This window comes from Mus musculus, chromosome 18 (genome assembly GCF_000001635.26).
Source record: "Mus musculus strain C57BL/6J chromosome 18, GRCm38.p6 C57BL/6J".
In the NCBI taxonomy this organism is placed as follows: domain Eukaryota; kingdom Metazoa; phylum Chordata; class Mammalia; order Rodentia; family Muridae; genus Mus; species Mus musculus.
The window spans coordinates 65,125,242-65,144,425 of NC_000084.6; the positions used below are offsets into that span (position 1 = coordinate 65,125,242).

General features: G+C 46.2%; 1 protein-coding gene across 25 annotated transcripts in view; it reads left to right on the forward strand.

Moving 5' to 3' along the window:
- Nedd4l (neural precursor cell expressed, developmentally down-regulated gene 4-like) overlaps positions 1-19,184 on the forward strand; it is a 333,347-nt gene that overhangs the window by 240,762 nt on the left and 73,401 nt on the right. For 24 of the 25 annotated variants that reach the window (XM_030250638.1, XM_030250641.1, XM_006526376.4 and 21 more), the window contains one exon: positions 18,555-18,605. Coding sequence is in view for 7 of the 25 variants with exons in the window: in XM_006526374.4 (XP_006526437.1) it covers positions 18,555-18,605 (51 nt within the window). In the remaining 18 variants the exon portion in view is untranslated. Of the gene's footprint in view, positions 1-18,208; positions 18,456-18,554; positions 18,606-19,184 lie in introns of those variants that run through there. The other variant, XM_006526380.3, reaches the window with a different exon arrangement.

The window sequence follows — 19,184 nt, forward strand, 5'->3', positions numbered from 1 at the left end:
TGCGTGAGTTCTTAAAAATGCGTGGGTGTGCGTGTTGGAGCAGATGTAAGTACATTTGTTTTCATATGGAGGCCCAAGGTTGAGTCGAAAATCTTTCTCTCTTTCTGCCGATCTTATTCACCGAGGCATGGTTATTTGACTGAATACATAGCTTGACATTACAGCTAGACTAATAGCCAGCTTGCTCTGAAAACCCCCCCTTCTTGCCTTCTAAGCAGAAAGGCAGGCAGGCCACCTGGCATTTGCATAGGTTTTGTGACTCTAAACTCCAAGCCTCCTGCGTGCTGCTTGTACGAGGAGCCCTTTAACCAGTGAGCCACCTCCCCTGACCTTGTGTTCTGATTTAATTAATGATCTCCAGCAAGCAGACATATAAAATTAAACTATTATAACAACAGTCCCCACAAATACGTTTGGATGACAAGTGCATTTATTTTTAATAGAGTTGAGAGGCAAGAGTATTATTGGGGTTCTCGGGGTGGAGCATTCCACCTCTGCACGCGTGCATTGTCTCCCCTGGTATGGTACATGTGTAACAACGGATGAAGATGCATATAACACAAGGGTTCATTACCATCCAAGTCACAGTTGTTGTTAGGAGTATTGTCAACCCGAGTGACGGGACAAGGAGAAAGCAGTCATTGTAAGATCTTAGAGGTAGCCCAGATAGATTACTTACTTTTTATTGCACTAACCAACTACCTAACAGAACTCACACTAAGAGGGAGACTTTATTTTGCCCAGTAGTTTCAAATGGTTCAGTCCCTGGCTACCTGGTCTCATACTCTTGGGCACCAGCAATGTGTGCTGGCAGTAGGTCCTTTCTTCTTAGACAGGAAGTGGCACTCATGAAGTTGCCAGGGCTACAAGGACACATCCCTGGGGACTTACTTCCTGAGTTCTTTTCATTGCTTCCTAATGCTATTAGTATTACAAATTTCTAGGGGATTGATCCATTCCTTGGTCAGAGCCCTCTTGATCTGCTCATTTGTAGAAATATCATCACAGACACGCTAACCCCTTAGCCCAGCGGTTCTTGACCTGTATCAACATTACAGTTATGAATAGCAACAGACTTAATTTCATGCCTTAGAGTGACTACAACATGAGGAACTGAATTAAAGGGTCACAGCATTAGGTAGGTTGAGAACCATGGCTATCCTTCATCCAACCTGGTTGACAGTAAGTTACCCACCATGATAGAGCAATGTTCTGTTCCTTCTGGGTGGACCTCGGTTGACATAGCCACTTACCTACTGGAGGACATCTTGGTTGTTTCCATGTTTTCATAGTTGTGATCAAACCGCTATGAGCTTCAAACAAATAATCAAATGAAATTGTAATACTTCGGTATTGACACTATCTCGCTGATCATGTAGCATCAGCAAGTGCAATCTAAAATGAGTTCATTATCTTACTGAGGGTAGTCTAGTACTGTTTTTCTGGCTTATCTGTTTCTACAAGTGGTGAAGAAAGACAGTTGAACAGATTATACATTAACAGGTATACAAGCAGCTACAGCCATGACTGAGTATGTGGGGCACATAAATTAAAAATAAAAATGGCCAAATGTTTTTGAGAACGAATCTGTTGATAGGACAAGAAAATTTCCAGGGTTTTTGATGAGTTATCTTGACAGCAAGTGCCCTAACTCTAGGACATCCTTAATTCAATCACACCTGCAGGCACTGTCTTCCTTGTTACATTAGGACCTGAATCTTTGCAGGCTATAACCTAGCTTCCCATTTTTCACAATCGTGCGATGGTTTTCCTGAAGAAAAGCCAAAGTATCCCAGTTGAGACCTGCAGGAGCCCATTGTGTCCCCAAGGTACTATGGGGTACTATGGGGTGGTGTCCTTACTAAGCACAAGTACCCAGAGAGATGGAAGGTACTATGGGGTACTATGGGGTGGTGTCCTTACTAAGCACAAGTACCCAGAGAGATGGAGATTCGTAAACTCTGTTTCTTACAACAACAACGGGGGGGGGGAGAGAGAGAGAGAGAGAGAGAGAGAGAGAGAGAGAGAGAGAGAGGTGTGTAAGCAGTTTTATGAGGGAAACATGAGGATCCCTGGAGCCTTCAACGAGTGTCTGAGCCCAGTGGCAGGCTGCTCTCTCTGTAATAGCTTTATGAAGGGGCACATTCAGGGAGTGGGGGGCTCACCAGGTTGATGCTACTTCTCAACCACTTCCCTTCCAACACTGTGATTTTTTTTTCCTCCATTGTCCCTAAGATTCCCCCTCAGAAAGTGTATTTGCTGTGGTTACTTCCCCCAAGATCCCCCTGGAGTATGCTTCCCAGAATTTAGTCACTGTTCCTCTTGGTGTTTCTCTGATGATGCCATAGTCTGCTCTCCTGTTGTCCCTTTCTCCAGCGAAACACCGGTTCTAATTCTTGAAGGGAGGAAACTAAAGGGCGATGATCCCATGTTAACAGACATGACCAGACTCACCTTGATAACAGAATGTAAGCAAGCTCAAGGAAGTCTGCGTCAGCAGCAGCCTGTTAAAATATGTGTCGCCATGTTGGTGGGAAACAGGCCTTTAACCCCAACATTTGGGAGGCAGAGACAGGTGGATCTCAGTGAGTTTGAGGCCAGCCTGGTCTACAGAGCAAGTTCTAATACATCCAGGGAAACCCTGTCTCAAAACAACAAACAAACAAACAAACAAACCAAAAAAGTCATGTGACACAATGTTGGACACTATGATTTAATGCTTGCTTGACCTTTCTTCATGAATGTCATACGTCATAGTGTAGGCCATGAAAATATTCCTTGGAAAGAGCAAGGCTGTTGTGATTCCTTCGACTGTGTTAAGAGGACCTAAGTTTCTCTTTGTAACGTGGGGCATTGGAAGAATCCAGGGAGGCTTGATGTCCAACATCTCCTGGGACCTTGATCATCTTTAAGTCTACAGGGAAGTAAAGAGGACAAGATGAGCTTGTGGTTGAACCCTGGATCTACATAGTTGTCCCCACTCATGGTAGGGCGAGCTACATGCTGATACTTGAGTGAAGCACGCCTGAGATTGCTAATAGCATCTCCATTGAAGTTATTGGGAGTGGTTTCATTGGAATGGTGCGTGTTAAATGTGTATAATGCAGCATTGTAGATTGGCGTTTACTTTCTCTCTCTCATGTGTTTCCTTAAGTAAGGCACATTTGTGGACTGGGAGAGTTTAACGGCTCTCTTTCCCATACTACCCTAAGTCCTCAAGCATTGTAGCACAGTATGGCCAATTAAACACTTCATGGGATAACCAGTCCACCTTGGATATAGACCGAGGTCCTAAATTATATTTTATATGACAGCGTCTCTCTGCGTTTTCATCCCCCTGGACATCTCAAATTGCAGAATAGCATATTTCGTCCAGGGAAAATAAATAAATAAGTGGTTATGTTGCAGACTGTTGCTAATGGCATTTGGATACTCTGTAACATGACTGAGGATTCCTTGGCGATCACATTGATGACCGATGCCCTCTAAATGTTACCTTCAGTCAAATTACCTGAGTGTCTGTATGTTTGTTTGTTTGTTTGTTTGTTTGTTTATTATATATAAGTACACTGTAGCTGTCTTCTGACACTCCAGAAGAGGGAGTCAGAGCTCATTAGGGATGGTTGTGAGCCACCATGTGGTTGCTGGGATTTGAACTCAGGACCTTTGGAAGAGCAGTCAGTGCTCTTAACCACTGAGCCATCTCTCCAGCTTGAGTGTCTGTATGTGATGAATATGCACAGCTAGCTGTGTCTGTGTGTGTGCATCCAGAGAGAGAGAGAGAGAGAGAGAGGGAGGGAGGGAGGGAGGGAGAGAGAGAGAGAGAGAGAGAGAGAGAGAGAAAGAGAAAGAGGGAGGGAGGGAGAGAGAGAGAGGGAGGGAGGGAGGGAGGGAGGGAGGGAGGAAGGAAGGAAGGAAGGAAGGAAGGAAGTAAGGAAGGAAGGAAGGAAGGAAGGAAATTCTTCCTGGGATGCCTGTATGTGCATGGCATACATGAGGAGGTCAGAGGTCAGTGCCTCATACTTTCCTTCATGGTTGTCCACCTTTTTGAGACAGGGTCTCACTTAACCTGGTACTCACTGGTTAGCTACAGTAGCTCACCCCTCACCCCAGCACTGGGGTGACAGATGTACCCTGCCCTGCCCAGTATTTTATGTGTGCCTGGGATGCAGGCTCAGTTCCCCATTCTCTCACAGTGAGTGCTTAGTGACTGAGCCTCTCCCCCCCCCCCCCCCGCCCCTTACATTAATTTCAATGGAGAGATGGCTCCGCAGCTGGGAGAACAGGATCATCTTCCAGAGCACCCAGATTCCATTCCCTGCGTCCCACAAGGCAGATCACACCGTCTATAACTAAAATCTAAAGGATCCATTCTCTCTTCTGGCCTTCGTGGGCATCAGGCATGTGTGTGGTGTAGAGATACATCTGTAGGCAAAACACCCATATACATAAAAATAAATCTATTTTAAGTAGAAAAGAGAGGCTTCTTCCTCCCCACACTGAAATGCTGATTGTCTGCATGTAATTGCATCCTGCATAATATACCCTATGATACACACAATGCCCATCAGCACCTTCTTCCACATACCTTTGCACAGCACACCCTGTGGTATATAATGCGCATCAGACGTAGGGGGTGGGGGGCTAGCTTCTACTTGTCAACTTGACTCTGAGGCTAACTCCCACCCCCACCCCCACAGTTTTGAAAGGCCTTCGTTTTCTACAGATGGGTAGTATCAACTTAGCCACACTCAGCTTAGAGATATAGTCAGTAACAAAGATGAGTTTTGTTTTTATAGATATGCAACTCTCTCCTATCCCCTGTACTTTGGGAGAATATAGAATACAGACAAGGCTTTCTGCTTTTCATACCATTTTAAGAGTCAAAGGATAGCTATTGTCACTATTTCTCATTTGTAATTTAGTCTCAACATGTGCTTACCTGGTGTACGATCTGCTATGTGTCCCAGTAACTGCCCTTAGAAAATGGTCACATCTGTGCTAGTATCTTCTTAAGATTTCTTTCTAGAAAAAAAAAAATGCTCACAGCATAGCCACACCATCACCACCACCACCACCCACTGTGGAACTGAAGTTTTTACAGAGTATCAGCAGGGAATTCTTATGTGACATGGGCAACTGTGGGCCGTTTGTATTTTCTAGAATGTTCTCACTCATGAAGCACGTAGCCTCTACCCATTCATTCATTTGCAAGTGTATGAGCTCAGAGTGCATGTGCATGTGGGTTTTCCCCGAGTTAGGGCCACACATGCATACAAGCAAAGTTGACCTCCGGTTCTTTCCTTAATTGCTCTCTATTTATTGAGAAAGGGTCTCTTTTTTTTTAATCCAAAAGTCACCTGTCAGCTAGTCTGGCTAGCCAGCTTGCTCAGGGGATCTGCCGTCTGCTGGCTGAGACCTGGGATTTCAGGTGGCTGCCATCCATGTCCTATGTTTATGTAGGTTCTGGGTATCCAGCCTCACCCTGGTCCCCACTTTTGTTCCATAAGTTCTTTATCCATCGAGCCATTTCCCCAGCTCCACTCTAACCCCCATATTATCTTCTAAAGAAAAAAATTTAAAAGGCCACTCTGAAATCCGCAGAGAGTGCTCCCTATCTTGAATTTAGACCCAGTTCTGTAATCTTTTATCTTGGTTCCTTTTCTTACATGGCATCCCTTCATTTATTTACTTTCTAAGGGATAATGAACTCTGTAACATCTCGTTCCATAATTTAAAAAACCCAAACTGTTACTTGTTTTGCCCCCACAGAGTAGAATAGGATGTCTCCAACTGAACATGCTGAACTCTTCGCAGTACACAAACGAGGAGGTCTTTGGTAGGAGCCCAGACGAGCTCACCCACAGGGTTTGCTGAAAATAGCTGTGTGCTTTCCAGTTGGCCGGTCCTGGCAGGAGCTCGCTGCTTATCCTATTTCTCAACAGTGAGTTTAAAACATTCACTCCATAGCTTCCTAAGCATTCGGTGTGAACTTGCATGAGCTTCCTGCACACGGACGTACAAGAGGTCTTTAGTCCCCGTTTTCTTGGTCGCGAGAAGGCCCAGAGCTAATGATTAAACCAACTCGTTGATTCTGCAGCTGGGACCAGCACCCCAAGCTCTAGGCATACCCTAATCCCGTAAGACAGTAGTGTGTCTCAATCTGTAGGTGTCAACCATTTTGGGGTTGGTCGAACGATCCTTTCACAGGAATAACCCAAGACCGTCAGAAAACACAGACACTTACATTATGATTCACAACAGCAGCGAAATTAGTTATGAAGCAGCAACAAAAAATAATTTTATGGTTGAGGTCACCACAACATGAGGACCTGTATTAAAGGGTGGCAGTGTTAGAATGGTTGAGAACCACTGCCTGAAGAGATCTTTCCCTGTACCCCATTACTGGTACCTGTATACCTGGCCTTTGTATTTCTAGTGGGCAGTGGCTTTCTTTCTTTTCTCTTGCTTTGAGCCATCAGTACAAGACATCCAATGCAACAGAGGTGAGGGTCAGGGCTAAGCAGTAAAGTGAGGCACCGGGGTGCAAAGTTTAAGTAGGTGAGTCCTACCATCATTGGCCAGCCCTGTTGTAGGCTTTGGTAGCCTCATCCTGGTGGGCATTCCAAACAGCTGACTGCACATACACTCACTGCAATCACAAGGATTTGTCTGGTTGTCGATCGTGATCCTTAGAAAAGAAAAACGATAGGGGAGTTAGCGTTTTTCTCCCCAGATTTGTCCTGTGTTTTGGGACATAGCAAGTTTAGCACACTCATTCTAATTGTGGTGACTTGATCATTGAAACCTACTGACAGGGATGTCTTTTCCCTTTGGCCCCAATCCCCTTGCCCTTGTTCTTGGTCCTTCCTGGCTTTGATGGCAAGACCGCTGTGTGCTTCTGACTAGAGCTTGACGCCCGGTTCAGTAACTGCTTTAGCTCTTATTTTTAAACACCTCAGGCAGGCAGGAAGCTCACCTTTGATATGGATCTCTATGGATTCCTTACAGCCATATGAGTGACCTGTCTCACCCTACGTTTTACCCAGGGAGCTTTGGTGTTGTTTATTTAAGTATTCCTTGGGCATGGAGGGAAATCATCTGGAAGATAAAAGATCTGGAAGACATAAGATCTGGAAGATATAAGATATGTTATTCTTCAAATAAGCAGTTAAGTCAGTCTGTTTCATGGTACAAACTAAAACCCAAGTGACTGGAGTTACAGAGTTCAAGTGTGAGCCTCTTCCTTCTCCCCTGGCGCTCCGAGGAAGGGCTAGGAGTTACAGAGAGATGGGATCATAGTGACCACCAGGAGTTTCATATGAAATTGCCCCAAAATGGGAAAGGACTCCTTCCAGAGTGGGAAGGGGGTGGGATTATACAGTGCCCACCTCTACTGAAAGGACACTTAACAGTGTCTGGAGACTCGTTTGATTGACCTAACAGACAAGCTGGTATGGTATCTAGTAGAAGGAGGAGATGCTTGCAAACACAGTCACCACCCCCATTCTAGCACACAGAAGACTCTCAGCCAAAATGCTAACGGTGTCACCTACAGAAGTCCCCATTACAGTAGCATTTATTGAACCTAGTTGTCCCATTTAATAACAACTACTGTGCACAGTGCAGCCATTTTTATCCTTGCTTTATGGATAGCATTGACCTTTGGCGTAGCAACTAGGAAACTTGCCTTTGCGTATGAATCTGGTCTCCGTAGATATAGGGCTTTGATGTCTGGAAGTCCAACCTCTGCACTGCAGAGGAAGTGAGCTGCCCACCACAGTCCAAATTAATAGGGCAGGCAGCCACTCCAGAGAGGCGTCAGGAGACATGACTCCTAAATGTGCATTGGTTTAATGACTGGAGTTCTCTCTTAAGGATCACATCCTCTGAGTCTATTTTAAAACGGGATTTGTCATGTTGGTTCCTTAGCCAGGCAGATATCCCTTGGCCACAACAAGCAAAATCCCTGGGCTTTGTCTGTGCACCTGTGAGTCTTATTCCTATAAATACCTCAACCCTATTGGGCCAGCGGGCTAGGCCTCCAAATAGGCAACCAGAATCACACCCCGCCCTTGTCTCCTCCACATTCCTGCCCGTAGTTATTTATAGCCACATGTAGAAATGGATCCACCTATTTCTTGTTTGGGAGAATAACAGAGGCTGGAAAGGAATAGGAAGGGAAACTGAATCTTTATCCCCGTGTTTCCCAACCTTCCTACTGACTGCTGTAACCCTTTAATACACTATCTCGTGTTGTGGTGAACCCCAGCCATAAGTTATTTCATTGCTACATCATATCTGTAATTCTGCTGCTGTAGTGTAAATATCTGATATGTAGGATAGCTGATAGGTGACCCCGAAGGGGGTTGTGACCCACAGGTTGAGAACTGCTGCTTTATCCTGTTATGATTCTAGTTCACGGTCAATTTGTAAGCCTCTCCCTCCTACAGTTTCCCAGGTTCTTGCCAGCTCTGGCCCCAGATCAGTAGCAGCAAGTGAGGACTTTTTGAGACATACTAGCCTCAGCATCTGTCTGTCAGAGAGCTGATGTCTAAGCTGAGGTGTGTGCTATGGGCGTAGAATATCACAGTGACTACGGTATAGCGCCTGGCATCTTACAGATACGGTGCTGTTCTAGAAAGACTGGAAGATGGCCTCGGGTCCCAGGAGGGTATAGAGATCACTAAGTGGTCTTTACTCTGTGCCTGAAGTGACATCTATCTACTACAGCCCCAAACTGTCTCTGGATCCTTGGAAGTCCTTAGCTGAAGTAGATTCCTCTCAAGACACACACCAAATGAGTTAATTTCCCCCAAAGCCTTGAAAATTCTCCTCCAAACACTGTGTGTAAAGAAGGGAAATCTCTCTTTTCCGTGTTTCTTTCCTGACTTAAGAGGAAGAAGTTCTAAATCTTCGCCGAGCTTTGAGGGAAACTTTTTAATTACCTCATTAATGACCTGACTTGATGATGGATTTTGTGTCTTTAAACAGTGTTTCTGCTTCGTGGACCTCTTAAAAAATGTGAAAGCTCACTTCTTACACATTTTAAAGTTGACATCTGTAATTTATCAGTAGTAATAATAATTGAGTAATTTAGTCCAATAGTTGCAAAAGCTGGCTAACTTTATGTTGAGTGATGCTTGTGTATTTCAAACCTAGTTCAGAAAGTACCCAATATGACAGGTAGGCTAGTCCCATGATTGCAGACACCACTTATTTTGAGGAAAATATCTACTATAAATTGAATTAGCAAAGCCATTCTTTATTGTTAAACTAATTGACCATGTCGGAGTTATTTTCTGGAAGAAGATTCCTGACTTCATCTTTTAAAGCAAGTACAAAGAAAAATCAAGAGGATGCAAAATTATTATTGATCTGTGAGGTTGTCACCTCAGTAAAATGAGGTGTGTTCTCTTTGTTTCACGTTGGCCCTTCATTTTTCCTTATAGGTGAGAATCAGGCTAAGAAGGGCTCCTTCTTTGGAAAGCCCGAGGCTCCAGGAAGCAGGCACTGTTCTCTGGCACAGCGGCGATCCCACAGGAGGATCTAGGTGGTCTGGTTTTGTCCTTAGTCAGGTGGCCTGGAAATTTTGTGTACGTCCCCAGGGTATGCATGTTCCTGTTCAAAGAATTCTGCTGTCAGAGGGAAGGGTAAGAAAAATAATTTAAAATGACTTAGTTCATTCTCTTTTCTCAAGCTTCTAGTCTCCTCGTCTCATTCATATGTGATCATGCAAGTGAGGAGAGGACAGACCCAGGACTATGCTCATGGCAAATATACTTCAGGTTGTGTTTGCTTGAAATTCACAGCCCTGGTGCTGTACCTTCCAAGAGGCTGTGGAGGAGGGGAGGCAGCATGGTCAGCTAGGGTTCCCTGAAGACGATAGTATGTCCTCAAGACTGTGAACTGTCAGTGCCCAGCTAACTGGGTTCATGTTCCGGCTGCTGCCCTCCTGTTCAGTAGCCCACAGAAGGCCTCCCTCTTACCCTTCTCCGGGCAGTGCTGGCCCCCGTGAGTGAGCTACATGGGAACTTACATTCCTTGCGGTCTTGAGGCTCTCCCTGTAGCTCAGCTGGACTCTCTCCCCTGCAAACTGATGGAGTCCACTGGCCAGAGATGTGACTGCAGCCAAAACATGACCAGAGGAGAAAAGAGACCTAGAAGGATCTACCTAGGATGCCAAAGCTCATATTACAAAGCTTGTTTCGTAGAGCCCTGAGGAAAAGCGAATTAGTGTCCTTGCATAAACCTCTGTGAGTCTAACTTAGCGTCCTCAGTCATGAAATACCCAAGGATGAATGAACACCCTGCCCGCACTCAAGCTACTATGTCATACACAGTTTCTGGCTCGCAGTTCTCCATATGTCCAAACCATTTGGCCAGCCAGAAAACAAGATGGCTCATTGGCATCTCGTGCACTGACTGTGAGGAAGGGCCTTTAGTGTCAAGCACGGGAATGAAGCAAAATAGTAAATGATACTGAACCCATCATATGCTTTTGTTCATTATCCCCTCAATTCATACTGCTTCCTGACCCTTCGTTGTTTACTTTCGCTATTCGCTATTAGTTACCCACAGTTATTCTATTCCTTGGTACTGAAGTGAAGAGACAAGACCCAGAATTCTCCTTTCCTTACTCTTACATACCCAATATTTAAACTGGCTTCCAAATTATACTTTAAAACTTCCCAAGTGAAGTTTGAGACCAGTACCCTGAGAAGGTCATACTAAAATTGAAGACAAACAGAACCTCAGCACTCTACGTCCATAGTCAGTCAGTCAGTCACAGTGTGAGAGTATGCAGCAACACACTGTCATTTAGCCATAAGGGTCAGCATCCGAGGGGTGGCTTTGTAACAGGTAGAGCTTGCAGAAATTTTCACCTTGTTTTCTGCAGGTTGTATTCTTTGAAGGTTTTTTGGTTTTTTGTTTGTTTGGTTTTGTTTTTTGTTTTGATCTTGCTCTACACGGAGGTACTGAGGGAAGGATGTAAGCGCAGAGCTCAGACATCTCTGCACTGTGTTCCACAAGGAAAACTAGCTTTATAGAAAGTGTCTCCCACCAGGAACCATGTGCCACTAGATAGCAGTGAAGCAGATACTCCAGTGAACTGTGAAGCCAGACTGTCCCCCCAGATCACAGAAGGAGACAGAGTTCTCCTCCCTCGGAAAAGATGCACAGTTATAGATTATAGTTATGAACAGTTATCAGTAGATTATAGTTAGTGTTCCTTGGCCTTGCCTGATTAAAAAAACAAAACAAAACAAAAAAACTTGTCTTCACAAACAGGGACAGGGTTATAAGGACCATCGAGTCTTGGTTTCCCAGATAGCTGTCTGGGCAATGGGGAGAGAGACGCCGCCATACTTTCCTATGGTGTAGACTACTACCTCTTGTCTTCCATATTGCGTATGCCAGAGTGAGGATGGGAGCATCGGTCTTAGAGGATTAGTCACAAGTGGGGACAAGGCTCCAGCTTTAATCAACTGCCTCAACCTGTTGCAGCCCAGGGGGGGTGCGTACCAAGCCTTCCGTTCCTGGAAGACTTAAACATTCCTCAGCTGCTCTCAATACCAGCCCACCTTCCCAGAATGCCGTTCCTGACCGTCATCTCCTGTTTAATGTCCCCACTGCCTCCCCTCACATAAACAAGCCTCATGACGCCTTTGGGACTCTGCCGAATAGATCTGATGGTCAACTTGATACAACCCAGAACCCCCACAGAGGAGAGTCTTCGTGGGAAGTTGTTTGGATGAAGTTGTCTTATGGGAACATCTTGGGGGAAGGAAGTGTGCTGGCAAGTGATGTAGGAAAACCCCACCTACTCTTCGCAGCACTAGTCCGTGGCAAGAGTCCCGCAAATGCTCAAAGACATGTCTCCCCTACAGTTATTCTGGCCCGTGGCAGAACAGAGTATTCTAGGGATTCCACAACAGGCCATGCAGCCTGTCACAGCACTGTCACAGCACTGTCAGAGCGGTGGTTCTTATGGGCCATGACCGCTTTGAGGTCGACCAACTCTTTGACAGGGATCACCAAAGACCATCAGAGAAGGATTTACGTTATGATTCATGGCAAAAATACAGTTATGAACTAGCAAGGAAAGTAATGGTGTGGTTGGGGGTCATCCCGGCATGAGGAACTGTATTAAAGGGTCACAGCATTAGGAAGGGTGAGGACTGCTGTGTTACAAAGAGGCTACAGGGTGCGTGGATCTGTACACAGAGTGGCACTGGCCATGTGGGTTGTCCTACTCAAAGTGATGAGAGATATGGTATCCTCTGTCTGAGAGGGATGAGGAGATGTTTTGAGCTTAGAAGTACTGTCCCATAAGGGGTTTGGTCCTCAGAGTCTGCCCAGCATCCACACCCTCCAGTTGACTTCATATTGAATTCTGATTACCAATTGCTTATATTGTAAGGATATTGTTCCTGTGTCCCTCTGCTGACCCTGCATCTGGAGTGCACTCAGTGTTTAAGGGGAGAGCAAGTGAGTACTCTCTAGTCACCTCCAGCCACCCACCGGAGCATAGAGGGCATTAGGGATATCATTTCCCTGGTCTCAGAGCTGAGAACCCTGAGCAGCTGGGACCTCATTTGAGCCCATGAAGACCCAGCGCATACTGGCCTAGTTATGTCCCTGGACTGCATCCAGACTGCAACGGCAGGGCTGCTCGTCTGCCGGCACAGTTGTTGCTTGCTCCATCTACCTCTCTGTGCCTTCTGTTTGTGTTTTCAAGAAAAGCATTCCTTAAAATAGATGTTCTTCCTGATGGCGGGAGAGCTGGTGTGGGGCGGCCATGCCACCTCCCCGACTGCTTTCACTGGAGCCTGTTCAAGTCCTGGGAGTTTGCTGTGAGACTGTGTTGACATGGGGGCCTAGTTTGTTGTCACAAATAGGATGTCTCCAGGATGCACCTTCCTCTGTTTCAGTGGGTGACAAATTTCAACCCTACCAACCAAAGTTGAGAGGCCAGGAGCCAGCAGTATGGGAGCCACTTAAGTCGCCGTGTGTGTGTGTGTGTGTGTGTGTGTGTGTGTGTGTCTGTCTGTCTGTCTGTCTGTCTGTCTGCCTGCCTGCCTGTGTCTGTACATGTCAGCACAGTGTTCTCCCACTTCACACCCATGTGTGTGTGTGTGTGTGTGTGTGTGTGTGTCTGTGTCTGTACATGTCAGCACAGTGTTCTCCCACTTCACACCCGTGTGTGTGTGTGTGTGTGTGTGTGTGTGTGTCTGTCTGTCTGCCTGCCTGCCTGTGTCTGTACATGTCAGCACAGTGTTCTCCCACTTTACACCCGTGTGTGTGTGTGTGTGTGTGTGTGTGTGTGTCTGTCTGTCTGTCTGTCTGCCTGCCTGTGTCTGTACATGTCAGCACAGTGTTCTCCCACTTCACACCCGTGTGTGTGTGTGTGTGTGTGTGTGTGTGTGTGTGTGTGTGTCTGTCTGTCTGTCTGTCTGTCTGCCTGCCTGTGTCTGTACATGTCAGCACAGTGTTCTCCCACTTTACACCCATGTGTGTGTGTGTGTGTGTGTGTGTGTGTTCTCACACATATAAAGTGAATTGGAATAGGAGCACAGGGATTCAGGAATTTCACTGTGGCACTTTTTCTTTGATTTTAGTGGAGCACCATATGACCATCACTCTATGAAGTTAACACTTTAAAGCATTTCTCCTTAAAGCCAGAGGCCCCAGGTGCTGAAATGTGGGCCTATGGGATATGGGCAGCGGTGAAGGAGTCCCTTGCAACATGGAGTATGGGGAGAAATAAGAGCGACCATACAGCATGCAGTGGAGGTGCAATGGGGGCTAGTGCAGGATGGCATGGTTGGGGCACAGTGGGGCTCATGCAGTATGGGGTATGGACAGAGGTGAAGGCAACCTTGTGTAGAGGAGCCCTAGGGGGAGGGGCAGTAGGGTTTGAAGTGCAGGGGGCTTCTATAGTGCATTCTTGGAGGTGGTATAATAGAACTTGTGCAGTGTGGACTACTATGGAGGCCCGTAACAGGTTCATGGGATGCAGGTACAGTGAGTTTCATGCAGTGCGGGCTATACCAACTTTTAAATAAGTCCTGGAGATCCAAGCTCACTTCCCAGGCTTGCAATAGCAAGCACTTTACCTGCTAAACCATCCCTTCAGCTCCTATAAGCTCATGTTAATCCCAGCTCAGTCCATGTGTACACATTACTTACACATGTAATGGAAAACTGTTCTTCAAAACACTGTATTACCTGCCAGGCACTGGTACTTTCATTTATTTACCATTTTCCAATGAGGGCTGCAGTGTAGCTCAGAGTTGGAGACTTGCATTGCATGCATGAGGTCTTGGATTTGATTCCCAGCACCAGGAGGGGGAATTTTAAATCTTACCAATGACTACCGGCATATGTAGCTATGAGGGTGTATAGGATTATTTCTAATAATTGCTGATCCTTGTAATATGTCTTGCCTTAGAGACTCAATGTGGTCCCTGGGAACCCACCCTTCCTGGTTCCCAATTACTCTTATTCCCCAGTAGTCCCCTGCCCCACTCCTCAGTTTTGTGGGCCAGGTTCACACAGACTCAGTTCTCAAGGAACATGCCCACTCCAAAGTCTACACCGTCTCCTGGTCTGTGGGTCAGAGCATCCCTTGCAGGTGGGTGCTTTAGTGACTTTGGATTTCACCCTGCAGAGAAACTGAGTCTCACATATTTTAAAGACAAATAAGCCCGTGTTCACTGCAAGGTTGCCATCTCTAACCAGTGTGTGCAGGACACTGGGGTCTCCAGTAGGGTTTCACTGGAGCTGTGGTTATAAACCTGGCCTGACCGTGATGGCATCCAAAACCCATGGAAGCATACCTACATATGTGCATAACGTAACATAAATACAGCGCACATTTGCTTTAAAGGCTCATAATGCGCATCCTTTAAAGGGGCAAAGTGGTATAGGAGACAGGGCGGGAAGATCTCAAGTTGGAGGCTAGCCTGGGGTATATAAATTTGCCTGGCTCAAAAAGGCAAAAGAGGCAGGGAATAAGCTGAATGAATGAATGAATGAATGAATGAGGGAGGAGAGGTGGTCCTGAATTGACTTCATCAGTGTTTAATGAGTGAGCACTAAGGTCTCTATATTTATTCACTTTTCCAATGGTGTAATTAAAACTTTCTTTTACCTGGCATGCCTGTCTTAGAGGCTCCAGTGAACATTCTCACTGTGGAAAAGAGCATAAGTAATTTTGTTACTCACCTGCATGTCTTCACCCTGGGGGTGGGGGGTGGGGGAATGAGTAATATTTGTTGAAATGGATACCATTACTACCTCTACAGATAGTCGCAAGAAACACCAGGTTTGCGTGAGTGGCAGTTTGGGTTTTGTAGCTTATTGTAGTCAGCATGTTTGATGGAAGTGGTTTTGTGTTGCAGATTACTAAAAAATGACTAACCTTTTTATATGATGGCTTTAAGAGGTCACTCTGTGGCAGTGACGGCCACAGACTGTCTTTGTCGGCGTCTAGTCAGGAGCCTCTACATGTCATCCATCCCTGATTTCTGTCTGTCACAAACGCGTGACAGAAGTGCCTTTGCGTGCTGTACACCTCTAAAATCAAGGCCTCCAGGGGCCTTACTCACCTCTTCCTGCTTCTTCTGTGACATCTTGTGTTGGGGTGACAGACTGGCCTGACTGAGGCTCTGGATTAGTCTCCAACACTTAAACTAATCAATCAATCAATCAATCAATCAATCATCATCATCACTCAGCTGCCAGAACTCTCCTTGGTTTGGGAATGTTTTGAGACCTGAATTTCTCATACAAACACATCTTCATTGACAGATGAAATACTGGTTTAAAGTCCATTTATTCTGACCATACACTTTCTCACACTTGATCTCTGTTTTATTTCAAAGCTTGTTTTCCACTTCCAACTCTCCTGGTGTAAATCAGTAAAATCCTCCAGTTTCCTTCCTTGATGAAGCATCTTTATCTTTGGGTGTTTGAGAAACATTGTTGCCATGCCAGGAGGAAACCTGACCACAGGGTAGCAGATTCCCCCAGCATGGCCCGCCTTGGAGAATTCAGTAAACAAATTGATAATGAGGTAGCATGAAATGGGGCATCAACAGAAACCCCAAAAGTCATTCCAAATCATATCACCATAACAGTCCCACAACTGGGATGCATCATCAGAAGAGAAGCATCCAAAGAGTTGGTATGCACTTGTCTTGCTCTCCAGCACTTACTCAGATGCACAGAGTGTAGGTTGGGGCGGGCTCGGAGACCACTGCCCAGGCAGGAACTCCATCATCTGGCTGGTCATACAGCACTCGGGTGCAAGTGCCTGCTTCTGCTGCTTGCTACCTAAGCACAAAACAGCCTGTGTTGGACGCACATCTTTGCAATGTTTGCTGCCATTGCTGCCTGGGCTTGGCTAGAGCTGAGCTCATGTAGGTAGTTTGAAACTAATGTCTTTCCAGCAAAACATCAGGAGCACATAAAGATGGATCCTGAATTTTTGCTAAACTTTATTCAAGCTCACAATTCATGAGTTGTCTCTTAGATACCCCTGTCCCCTGATGAGTGTGCACTGTGTCCTTCAAGTATCAGTAGTTGGGAGAGAGGAAGCCACAAATGGTACTACTGCTCTTCTCACGTGCGCAATTATGGATGATAGTCAACAGATCTATTTTGTTTGCTTGGTTGTTGTTTGTTAACTGATATTTATACAGCTCTGGAATGTATAATGTCAACCAAGTAGAGGACAGATGAGCCTGCTCCAGAGTTCCTTATACGACTGTCGTTGGTGTGCGTCAGGGTGGCTGTAGATGCGACTGTAAGCTAGGCAGAAGTACTGACATCATTTTTCAGGCCTTCTGCTGACTGCTGTTTCCCAGTGCAGAGTGTGTCAGCCAGCAACTCCCTTCTAGCCTTTTGCTGGACAAGGATCCCGTGTTGGATTGTAGCTGAGAAAATGCAAGAACCCCCAAATTCCTCAAAAGTATTTGTAGCTGGGGTGCTGGCTCAGTCGGTAGCATGTTTGTCACGTGAATGAGGACCTGAGTTCAAGCCCCAGAGCCAATGTATCTGTCGATCCTGTAATCCCAGCACTGGGTAATCAGGGACAGGTGGATCTGTAGGACTTTGTGGCCGGCCAGCCTAGCATGCATGGTGAGCTCTGTGGCAATGAGAGACCCTGTCTCAAAGAACGGGACATCCCGAGGAATGACACCTCCAGTATCTCTGTCCCAAGCTGAGCATGTGCGTGCACACAAATGCAGAGCGCGCATGCATACGCGGATCTGCAGACATTGAGGTGACTCGTTCTCCAGGCACATCTGTCCAATGCTGAGTTTCCATTATCTGTCATGCATCCTTTGGAGGAGAGACAAGCTGGCTCTCCAGTTAATCACATCTTTAATCTATCTAGAAGGAAAGACCCAAACTTGGAATACATTATTTCTATAAACCTTGTTCGTGTTTACCTGCCGTTCTACTGAATGGGAAAAGATAAAGTGATATCTGTAAACGGGAATATTTCTTAGTAAACCAACCCAGTGCAGATAAGGGTTTCTAGGTCTCCCTGTTTTGTTTTGGAGGTTTTATTTTTGTTTTGTTTTGTTTTGTTTTGTTTTTTTCAGATAGCTGTGGGAAGGGTTTGATCCTATGCAAAGAATTTTCCAGCGTTCATATGTTTTCATGAAGTAGAAATAACTGTGCGCTAGAGGGGGGAGGCGGTTGTTTTGATCTGATGTGTGCCCCCTGATTTGTGGTCCTCTGAACACCAGAGGCCAAGACAGGTGCTCTAACTGCAGGACGTGTATGCGCCTGCTGTTGGACACACTAGTCTGGAGCCCTGAGCTCTGACTTCCTGGGTGACTCCCAAAGCCTAAGACAAGACCAGTGAGTCCCATAACCAACTCCACACTGGTCCCATTTAAGACATGAAGAAGCATGCTATATGGTAGGTCAAGAGAGCAAGGAACACAGCATATCCAAAATTACAGACTTCCTCCCCAGACATGGATTCTCCAGTAGCATACTTACTGGATAGAAGGGGGGGGGGGGGGGGGAGAATAACACTTCTTTCCCTTTTTACAACCTGCAGTTTATAAGATGTATTAGCAGCTAAGCCATGCTTCTTCAGGCTCTGAGCTCTCGGGAAGCTCTTGAGTTTATGGCAGGATAAGTACGTGTTGAAATGTTCCAAACATTTCTGTCCTGCCTTCTTTTTTTAATCTGTGTCCAACTCTGCCCAAACCCTAAATGGCCTTATATGTTCCTCTTCCCTGACTGGCCACACGCTCCCAGCTCTACAAGAGGATTCCTTACCCTTCTTTTGGGGGGGTAGGCACAGAGTATCAGTCACTTAAAGGCCAGATGTTGGAGCTGCACTTCCAGGGCTGCTGGTGACAGCCTGGAGCCTCATCCTGGCCGTCTGCCTCCATCCCGCCCCCTTCCTGCTGCACCCATACCAGGTTCTGCATCACTCTCTTCTCTGCTGTAGGACAGTTTTACAGAACTTCGGGCCCTCGGGTACAGATGGCAACATTAACACTTTGCTTTCTTCTTCACAGACACGAGACGACTTCCTGGGCCAGGTGGACGTGCCTCTTAGTCACCTTCCGGTAAGGACGGTTCCCGACTCTGGGTTGCATGCTGGGATTGGGGGCTTCAGGGCTTTACAGCGCGTGTCTGTAGAGTATGACAGACATGACAAAGGGGCTGAGACAGGGAGTGTGTGCTCGGGCCATGGCTCTTGCTAGACAGCGTCCCTCTGGAGGGGTCGGATAGAGGTCAATTTAGCTGTCAAAGTCTCCATCTGAGTCACATGGCTGCTCTTGTTAGCATCTCTGGCTCACCTCCCTTATTTCTCTACTCCTCCACCTTTAGCCATTGCCCCTTATGGAATAGCTATGGTCTCCTGTCCAGGTTCATCTTAAGGGCTTGGTTTTTGTTTCCGTGTAGTCTTTGGTATAGCTTGGTGGTCTTTCCCCTTTGGTTAAAATCGTTACACCTGTACAGGCTGCCGCTTCCCAGCCTGTATGTTTATGACTTTCCAATTGGTTGGAGATGGAAAAGAAGATTCTGTTGGTTGTAAGTGTGCCTGTTCACTGACGGTGCCACCCTCACCTCAGAATGTTCCAGGTTAGCCTCTGCGTCTCCGCCTCCCTTCCTCCCTGCTCAGTGAGAAGACGGAGGGGGCT